Source organism: Notothenia coriiceps, unplaced genomic scaffold (genome assembly GCF_000735185.1).
Source record: "Notothenia coriiceps isolate Sejong01 unplaced genomic scaffold, NC01 NC01_scaffold00001471, whole genome shotgun sequence".
NCBI lineage: Eukaryota > Metazoa > Chordata > Actinopteri > Perciformes > Nototheniidae > Notothenia > Notothenia coriiceps.
In genome coordinates, this window is record NW_011334172.1 from 267,984 (window position 1) to 278,591 (window position 10,608).

Consider the following 10,608-nt stretch of genomic DNA (forward strand, 5'->3'; position numbering starts at 1 on the left):
AACTTGACAGTCTCTTCTCTGTCATTGTAGACCGCAAATGCCTCGTTCCTTCCGTGTACTTGGGTCCGATAGCTTCTCGTTTTGCGCCGTCCCCCCGTTCAAATGAAATCGCCGCCAATCACATTTCAACGCTCGCGCCAGGGCCGGGGGAGGGGTTACAAGGCTCGCGTCTTGTGCTGCATTCACTTGCACTCGGACATTAGGGATTTTCTCTCATAAATGTCCGATCAGCCACAACTTTTATTTCAAAACAAAGCTGCCAACTGGGGTGGCAAGGCTATTTTTAGGGTGGCAGTTGCCACCCCATGCCACCCCGGTAGATCCGCCCCTGCTTGACCGGTACTTGCTTTTGATCAAAGTCAATGCGGAAAACCCGCACTCACACAGGTAGGCGGAGGTGAAGGGAATGAGCACTTTTACAGCCTTTTTGGTGAGGTGGGGGAACTCGGTCTTCACAGACAGCAAAAAAGTGTGCAAGTGACGTTTTCTGACAGACGCTGTCTCCTCTCTCACTTTAGGTAACTTCACAAAAAATCGATCCATGTTGCCGCTAACATAAAGTTAGCTGAAGTTAACTAGCCTGAAGCTCTCTGCCCCCCCCCCCCCCCCGGGGAGGCGCGCTTCACACATTGAAAACCGCTGACCTAGACCACCAAATAAAACTCACACATTCAGGATTTGTAGATTACTTTGTTTTAACCCATTTGTTAAATCACCACAGTCCTATGAGACTTAAACAAGAGTGATGAATGGGTCGGTCATATGTGCCTGAAAATGTAACTAACACAGAGTCTGACCTTTAAACCTGCTTCATCATAGCTTTGAATAGGTGTTATTGAAAAAGCAATTTTTGGCGTCATTACATTTTGACATTCCCAGGGTATTAATATTGATCTCACCGTACTGTGTTCTGAACTATTATCCGATGACCTTTGTTCTGTTTAAACTCAGTGATTGACTAAAGTAGCCCGTGTGTCTTCATTAATGCCTGATGTCCGGAAAGTTAATGGTCATGTCAGTGCTTATCTGTTTCTCATGAGAATGGACAGTGACACATGGACTACATTATACATTTTGTATTGTTTGATTACCTGAATCACTTCAAATGAGCACATCTCATGTTGGATGATGTACGGGTTGTGGTATGAGGATAAGAAATACTTTGCACTCTTTGCACTAAATCTAGGTTTCATTACTTAAACGACCATGGCTGATGTTAGGCCTTGTTGGTTAATTATCAGGGACTTTGTTATGATTAGGCACCAGGTCATATATTAGAGCTTTCTGTTATAGTTCTTTGATGTTCATGTCAATGCCATTTAATAAGGACATAAACGCAGAATTATGCTTGTAACTGCCATTTAATATCACACAAAATATAATGAAATGATGACTTGAAGGACAATTTACCAATACCTTAGTTGTGTTATTAATGTGTTAATTAGGAGCAATCGCAAAGATATTCTGTTTCTATTTTATTCTATCTATTAAGACACTAATACTTCAGAAAACAATGGTATAAAGTTATTAAGAAAAAAATGGAATGAAAGAATAAAAGCCCTCCAGATATGACACATAGTACTGTATAGCTCTGGGTGCTGTGCTTACCCTAGTTTTCAGGATGAGGGTCAAGATACTTTTGCTTGATACAGAAGAAAATAATTATACATCAAGGCCAATCCAGTTAAATAAATGGCATCTACTCACCCTTCTTTAAAGCCTAAACATATCTCTCCATAACACACTTCTCCCACTTGTGAATCAGCGCTTGAGCATTTATATATTATATGGATCGATTAGGAGACCTCAGGTGGAAAGGGAAAATAAAAAAGATATATAGTTGGCAGAAATGAGGTAAGGGAGAGGAAAAGACAAGGTATTATTGACAGTGTTTTCCTGTGTTGCAGATCCACTACTGGGAGCGGGACAAGCAGAACCAGAGTGAGAAGGTCAAGGTGATCTTTGTCCCAGACACCCGGGTGCAGCTCTCCAACCTGACCAGCTACACACCGTACCTGGCCACTCTGACGGCCTTCAACACAGCTGGAGACGGCCCCCCCAGCGACCCCCGCGGGGCCCGCACCATGCAGTCTGGTAGGCAGTGCTGACAGCATGGTTACACAATCAACAAGTATTGTTTTATAGCTTTTATTACATTGTTTGATTCGTCTTCCTTCATGTTCCCGCAGCTCCCAGCGCTCCCAGCTACCTGTCCTTCTCAGAGGTGACCGGGGGGAGTGTGAATGTGTCCTGGGGGGCTCCCCTCACTCCTAATGGACAGCTGGAGGGCTACAGGATCATCTACCAGCCCACTGCGCCCGTACAAGGTGGGCACGCACATGCTGTAAACACACAGATATGCATATTGAAGCCCTGAGAGCCAACTTATGTTGCTGATACATTTTATAACCTGATCTCAACCGATTTCTCTGATATATTTATGAATTAAGAAGAAATATTTGGGGGAAATTCAAGGGTTTGTTGTTGAGTGACTTTCGCACTTCAAGTAGTGGATTTCCCCTTTTCTTTTAGTTTTTTTACCTTTCTTTCCCTTTGTTGGCCCTGATATGCTATATAAGATCATTATTTTAATCATTATCAGTATCTCTCTTGATGCATACACTGCTGTTTTTCATAATTTGCTAACACACATTATATTTACCCTGTGTTTAAACTGCATGGAGAAATAAAACTTCAACAACATCAAATTAGGAATGCTTTTAGTCAGATTTAGAACATGGGGTAGTGGTTTGCTTCAGCTTGCCATGGCCACAATGACATTTACAGCAACAAACACAAAAATAAAAACATGTTGAGGGGAAACACTGACTTTTTTAACGTGTGTGTGTGAGAGCAGGAGTGAGTAAACTGGTGACGGTGGACGTGAGGGGCAGCTGGCAGAGATGGCTGAAGGTCCGAGATCTGATCCGAGGAGCGACGTACGCCTTCAGTGTTCAGGCTCTCACCGTCAGCTACGGCCCGCCGGTGCACGCTAACGTCAGCGCTCAGCCCGTGCAAGGTAGGCCTGCCGTCACTCTGTGTGTGTCTACTTCTTTAATCGTGTCACAAAGACAAACATCTGTTCATTTGTCCCATTATGGGGACTTAACTAGGGCTGCATACTAACCCAAAGTAACTCTTTGAATGAGTGGGCAATGTGTTTAAACCAGAATGCATTACACAGCTGCTTTAATAGACAATGAATGGAAACATGGAACTGATGGACCCTCACTGGTTTATAACCTACTCAGTTTCAACATGACAGTGTTGTATTTATGGGATGACAGACTGTATGGTTGTATGAAACTGAACAGTGATGTTGGTAAAGGTTGGGATAAGTTCACTGTGTGTAAGTTAGTTTATTTATTTGTTTATAGTGTCGTGGACAGTCCCCATTGATCGACTGTCACAAAAAACTGTAAATGCACTACAAAAACTCAAAATCTTGCCCAGTATAGTTGTCTAATATCTAGTCAGAATATGTCTTTACACCTGATATAAGACATAATAACTTCAGAAGTAACACTGCAGTGAGATATCGGGTCTTGTTTTTAGACAATGCATCATCTTGTTAAGTCAAAAAATCTTATTTTGAGATGTATCTCAGATGATTTTTTTACTAACATCAGAAAACAGAAAACCTTTGAGCATGCGTGGCTTATATTGTAACACAGCGTTTCCTGATTCTGGTAAAAATAAGTTTTCCCAGCTAATTATAAGATCTGATTTATCTAGATATCCCCTCTTATTTCAATCAATCTTACCAAGCACATTTTCACTGGTTCTATTGTCAGATTTTTGCACTTATTTCAAGAAAACAGCTTGTTTTCATTAACGTTTAACTTGTTTTTGGAGCAGCATTTTTTCCAGTGTGGAGCCGCTTTAGCCAACATTGCTAATTTCCAGCTGTTCGGCAGCTCCTGCCAGATGATAACGGACACCCTTAAAATCACAATACGTCAACAGCATTAGTTATAAAAAAAGGTAGATACAGGCGAAAGGATAAAAGACAAGAATAAAATGCAAACAACACACGTTACTACATACATGTCACATATAACACATCACAAGCACATAACAGAAACGAGGGGCAACAGCATGTAACACCCACTCACCATATCCAACACAGACTAGTGTGTGCCGGTGTAGTTCTCAGTGAGCCATGTTTTTTTTAGTTGGCTAACGTGTGATCCCCTCTGACACTACAGGCTCCCCGGGGTCTCCTATAGAGATGTCCATCACCAAGGCGTCGTCGGCACTCACCATCCACTGGTCGGACGGAGAGACGGGTGCAGCGCCGGTCACCGGATACGTTATCGAAGCCCGTCCATCAGGTGGGCTCACACACACTCTGTCCGTTCACATGCAGCTTTTCATCACGTGCACCGATTCCTATCATTGATTGAGTGGGAGGTAAAGGATGGCACTAAACCTCCCTGAGTGCAGCTTTCTCCAGATTCATTGAGACCTGCTGTGAAATGTAAGTCAGCAGCCATTTCCCAATAAAGATTACCAGACGTATAAAATACAGAAAGGCAACGTTCGTAGCATCCTGCAGGAGAGAGGGGAGACTCTGGTTTTCTTCTACCACTGATATTAAAAATGGTTATACCTCGTTATTACTAGTAATAACAGTAAACATCGCCAAAAATAGTTACATCTAAATCGACCATTTATATGTTCTGCAATCATATTCTAACAATTAAAAGGTATATTTCTCAACTTGAGCTCTACTCTATGGTCTGCTTGTCCATTAATCTCTCTCTCTCTCTCTCTCTCTCTCTCTCTCTCTCTCTCTCTCTCTCTCTCTCTCTCTCTCTCTCTCTCTCTCTCTCTCTCTCTGCAGATGAAGGAGTGTGGGACTCCTTCATCAGACTCCTCCCTCCCACCAGCCGATCCGTTTCCGTGCCGCTGGAGCGCCTGAGGTCGGGGATCAGCTACGAGTTCAGAGTCATCGCTGTTAATCGCTATGGTTACGGACAGCCCAGCACACCCTCTGCTGCTCTCGCTGGTAAACAGACACACAAACACACTCTCTCTCCCTCACACACTGCTGGAGATCAGGCTAATGAACATATCCAGGGTGATCCAACTTGTCTGATTGGGGTTTGATGGAATTTCCAGCCAACACTGAGAAGTTACTGTGGCTGTGTGTCTGCTGCCATCTAGAGGCAGAGGCGTGTAACTACAGCTCTGCTTATAGGCAAAGAGAGCGTGACTCCATTTGTGTTTCTAATCTGTGCAAAATCTGTGCAAACTGTTTGAAGAACCAGCAGGAGTTGTTCTATCAGTAGGAAGAGAAAGAGTCTTTCCTCTAAAAGACATCATGAACGGACTTTAAAGAATGTTTTCCGGTCCTGGGGGACAAACTATAACTTACATTTGAATTAAAGCAAAGGAAAAGTTTGATTCTGTTTTGTTTCTTATAGCCTCAGAGACCTAGGCGCCCATTTGAAGAGATTACAGTCAAGGCAAAAAACGTTTTTTCAAATTCAAATCTCAACTCAGAGAGTGCAAGAGAATGGAGAACTTTTCATACTGACTAATTAACTTTGATTAATGTATTATTCAGTGGGTTTTATCTTTATTTGCTTTTCTTCATCCTATTTATAGTTTTTTTTATATTTTACGTTTAGTATCCAGTGTGTATTATGTCCTGACCACATTCTGTCCATTATATATTCCTCTCTCACGTGTTCCTCCTCCTCCTCCCCTCCCTCCTGTGAGCAGCGCTGTCCGAGCGTCCGTTCTACGAGGAGTGGTGGTTCCTGCTGGTCATGGCTCTGGTGGGGATCATCCTCATCCTCGTGCTGGTCTTCACTCTGCTGCTGCACGGACACAGCAGCAAGTACAAAGCCTGCGGGACAGGTGTGTGTTCCCAGCAGACATGTGATGTGATACTTCACAGGAGGACAGAGTGGGGATCTCCAGGATGGCTTTTGCCTCGGGATGCATTTATCAATCATAGACTTACCACATCTTCCCTTCATGGATTTTTAACAGTGTGACATGCTGTATTGAATGTAGAGGGAAATGGCCTCTAGCGGTCCGGTTCAAACCGGATCACTGTTACCTGTCAGAGAGGAGAGGAAGGTCGGCCTCTCAGGAAACATCATCTCCAGGAGGATAACGATTTAAATTACCTAGCTGTTATTTCCTTACAATATGAATGTAAGAGTAATGGTGAAACTATTTAATCAATGTTCTTTATTAATTTGGGTAATGCTATTTATTCAAAAAAAAATACAATTAAATCTTACATAAAACTAGAGCAAACTAAAATGTCATTTTAAGTGGATTCAGTTATTCTAATCCAACAGTTTTGAGTTTAAAATATTATCAATCTTTCTCCAGAATATCTGTCATGACCTTTACCTGAAAGAGACTGCTTAATGCTGTGGCTTGTTGTAAGAGCAGATACTTTGAGACATGTTTCAGTTTAATGTCTCAGCAGATATTTCCACACACCAACATGTTATTCATCAGGAGCTTCTCACATCGTAAGCCGTGTTTCCTCACAGAAAAATAAAAGGTTTTCCAGTTTTTTATACTCAAATCTGGACGGCTTCATTATATTTCGGTGTGCACCACCTCCACAGGGTTATGCAGGGAGCGAGCAGCCTGGAGCGGAGAACTCAGAGTTACTCAAGGAGGCTCACTGACATGCATTGAAGGACAAACTCCCTCCTCATTATAACAAAAAAGTTGTTCCGTCTGATGTCAGTAACTTCTTTAAAGAAGGCTCTTCGTGTTGATGCTTTTCTTCCTGTTTTCATGACAGTTTCTGCTCCTCTCGGTGTTCCTGTGATGTTCCCCATTGTGGGCGCAGCATTGCTTTTACACATCTGTGTGCGTGCCAACATCTGTAATCTAAAGTTAGCTCTGAGGCAGGACGAGCACACACAAAACTAAAACTAGAGAAAAATCAATGAGACCGTGGGAAACAACAGATGTTATTTTGGTTCAGATTACCTTGAATCATTCAATCATCTTTCTCCCAATTTAAAATATGATATTGTTTCCTTTATTGTTCCATTTGTTGTGGTTATTAGTGGATAAATGACTGCCGTGTTGAAAGCGCCAAATGATGCATCCTGATTTAATATGCTCCTTATTGTCATTCCTGAGAGGTAACTGAACGCACCATGAATAAAACAAGAGGTGCATATAAACTCAGAGAGCAGTGGTTCAATTTCATTTTTAAAACATTCTCAGCCACATCCAAGTGACTGAACTGCTTTTAATTGAAGTTTTTACCTGACACTCGTCCATCTGGTGTCTTTTACCCTCTATCTTCCTCCAGGGAAGCACATGTCCACAGCGGAGGAGTCGGTAACCCTGGACAACGGAGGTTTCACTGCTCTGGAGCTCAACAGCAGGACGATCAACAACAAGAACTCCTTCCTGAAGAAAAACGGGACCAGGTGGGCTCTCAGACACACACACACACACACACACACACACACACACACACACACACACACACACACACACACACACACACACACACACACACCTTCCTGGAGTTGTTTCAGTTATTGGATTTGTTGTAATGTTTCATTTATTGTGTGTGTGTGTGTGTGTGTGTGTGTGTGTGTGTGTGTGTGTGTGTGTGTGTGTGTGTGTGTGTGTGTGTGTGTGTGTGTGTGTGTGTGTGTGTGTGTGTGTGTGTGTGTGTGTGTGTGTGTGTGTGTGTGTCCAGGTCTCCTCCCAGGCCCAGTCCAGGTGGTCTTCACTACTCTGACGAGGACATCTGTAACAACTATAACGGAGCTGCGCTGACTGAGAGCACCACGCTCACTGAGAAACCCACCGAGGTCTCAGAGTCAGAGGTAACACTCTCCCTCTCTGTATCCCTGTCTTACATTTAAAGTGGAGGAACCTGTGTTACTGGCCGTCCTACAAAATGTTTTGTGAAAGTAGATATTGAGTTCTTTGTACTGTCTGCCGTGGAGGAAGAAAAGTAAAGGTGGAGGTGAACAGTGAAAAGAAAGTACACTAAATGACTAAATTACTGAGCTGTGTCCAACCTTCTGCCTCCACCGACTCAGGCTAAGAAGAGACATCTGAGCAGAGTAGCATGTCACCTCAGTGTCTTGGTTTAACTCACACCTCTCCCCATGTTTCCTGTCTAATGCTGTCAAATAAAAACAAAAAGGAAAACAAATATAAGGAATAAGACAGCATTTTTGCTCTTCCAGTTCCCTCGTCTTAAAGTCTTTTTTAAAATATATTTTCTTTGGCAAGACGCCTGAAATATGTCAGTTAATACTGAACTGTGGACATTTTGAAACCCTTATATTTCTTACAAAAGGCAATTGCTAACCAAAGCTAAAGGACACTACAGAGGTTGTTAGCGAAATCAAACTTCATCACAATGAAAGTTTCCGTTTCATGACGTTTATACGCTTCAAAAATCATAAAAGCGGTGTTCACTGCGATGCTAACTTCTGGGTGGGAATACAATATAGCATCAAGATACAATATATCCCTCTACTGTCAACCACCGATGTGCAGACCCCTGAGCTTAGACCTTAATCTGCACTTTCCTTCCTGTCTTTCTCTATGACAATCTGCTGTGTGTTTGTACGTAGTTAACTGACAGCGACTACGAAGACGAGCAGCCCAAGCACTCCTTCGTCAACCACTACATGAGCGACCCCACCTACTACAACTCCTGGAAGCGGCAGCCCAAAACCCTGAAGCCCATCGGCTCTCCCTTCGGATACGAGGAGTGTGCCACCGCAGACACGGAGCCGTACTACCAGACCGTGGTGACGCAGCACAGCACCGGCGGCGCGTACACGCCCACGGGGCAACCGGCGCTCACGCACGTGAACCCCAACACTAACCCGCCCCCCGGCTCACGCACCCCCGTGACCGGATTCTCCTCCTTCGTTTGACTCTCGAGACTAAACCTGCACAAAATGACACACACAATTACACAATGATGGAGGGGGCCCGGTGTGTGTTTGGACTAAAGGAGACAGAGCAGGCGGCGCCGGAGGGGGGGGGGGACAAGGTGAGGAGACGTGGGACGGACTGGTGACGAAGCAGCACCAAAGAACTAAACGTACACCTCTCACTCGCCTTCCCCCCTCGTTCACAAAGATCCTCACTGTGTTGATGAGTGTGTGTGTTGCTCTCCTGCTCTGTTATGCCTCTGTGTCACTGTGCCCACACACACAGTTCTCGTTTCCACACACACACATTCACACTGGCGTATACCACCATGCCTATTCCAGAGACTCTCCGACGAGAGCTGCGACTACATGTTTGTGTAAATGTTGAGGAGAGCATTCGAACTCGGGAACATGGAATTTCTGCACAACCTTCTTCACTGTTTTTCTGTATTTACACATAAGTGCACAAAGACACACGCATGCACTCCCTTTCAGGGTCTCCCACAGGGGGAGAAGGACTACAAGGCTGAGGAGCGTCATTCAGAGACGCCACAGAAGGGAGCAGCTGTTGTCGACAGACTGGTACATGTACACACACACGGAGCTGTAAACCACTACCACAGAGGGAAAGAAAAAAGTAACAATCAATAATCACATTTTTCGAACTTGAAAAAGGACAGATAGTGAGCGTGGGCAGAGGTTTTTTAGAAGTGAAGGCATTCTCAGTGAGAGTGTTGTGTGGTTTCTAAGAGCGTCATGTGATGTTCGGGGTTGGGGGTCGGAATATATGAAAACCATGTTTTTTACCGTCTACTGCCTGTTGTCAGCGCTCCTTATACCACAGCCTCCCGAGCCATAATGCTTGCACTGAGCCGAACCCCACACATTTCATCTTCTGTTGAAGTTTCATTTTTTACAATTAAGAGTGTGTGTGTTTGAGTGTGACACGTGTGCGTAGAAGCATGCGTGAATAAATGGCTCTACGCTCAGCTGGGAAGCCTGTTCATCCGTCTCCGTTGTTCCCTGCGAAGCAAAGCGTGCCATTTTATGTGTGTTTGCTTTTTAAGATGGATTTTGTACAGGGAAACCCTTTTTACTTGTGAGGTGTTGTATGTAGTTTTGGCCACGTTTGTGTAATTCAAAGCAAATATTGAAACAGCACTGCAATTATGGATGAGGGGGAAAATAAATCATTTAGTAAGAATGATGATGATAAAATATAAGCTGCAGAGAATGAATGAAAGAAGACAAAAATCATTCTTGAAGGAGCTGCGTTCGATTCAAGTTTAAATAATAGGCCTCGCTATCTGCTCCAGCCAGACTGACACATGTACTTTGTACCAAGTGCAAACAAAAATCATCTGTAAGTTTTCTCTCATGTATAATTTAAAGATTTATCCGCCCTCCCTCACTCTGTCACGCTTGTTTTGAGTCCCATTACAGTGTGTGAATAAATGGTTATTGTTTAACAGTGTGTCTTTGTGGTGTGTTTTAGTACGGAGACGAGGAACACGCCTCTTTGGAACATCTTCTACATTACACTGACTGAATTAAAGATAAGCCTTAACATTTGCCTCAGTGAACCTGAGCTGCACTGAACTCTAACTGGGCCTGCTGCATTGTTTGTGTATTTTTGTATTACAGCGGTAAAAAAGAGAAGTGCCACAGCTTTATCGGTTGCTGTCTATTAATTATTGTCTATCAG

General features: G+C 43.6%; 1 protein-coding gene across 1 annotated transcript in view; it reads left to right on the forward strand.

Moving 5' to 3' along the window:
• The window catches only part of LOC104962449 (protein sidekick-1-like), a 30,079-nt gene extending 19,707 nt beyond the window's left edge, over window positions 1-10,372 (forward strand). The window contains exons 10-18 of the mRNA XM_010790888.1: window positions 1,908-2,094; window positions 2,190-2,327; window positions 2,858-3,019; window positions 4,209-4,334; window positions 4,847-5,011; window positions 5,731-5,868; window positions 7,304-7,424; window positions 7,703-7,832; window positions 8,595-10,372. Of these exons, the coding sequence (XP_010789190.1) occupies window positions 1,908-2,094; window positions 2,190-2,327; window positions 2,858-3,019; window positions 4,209-4,334; window positions 4,847-5,011; window positions 5,731-5,868; window positions 7,304-7,424; window positions 7,703-7,832; window positions 8,595-8,903 (1,476 nt within the window). The 3' untranslated portion in view covers window positions 8,904-10,372. The remainder of the gene's footprint in view (window positions 1-1,907; window positions 2,095-2,189; window positions 2,328-2,857; window positions 3,020-4,208; window positions 4,335-4,846; window positions 5,012-5,730; window positions 5,869-7,303; window positions 7,425-7,702; window positions 7,833-8,594) is intronic.
• Window positions 10,373-10,608: the final 236 nt, after the last annotated feature.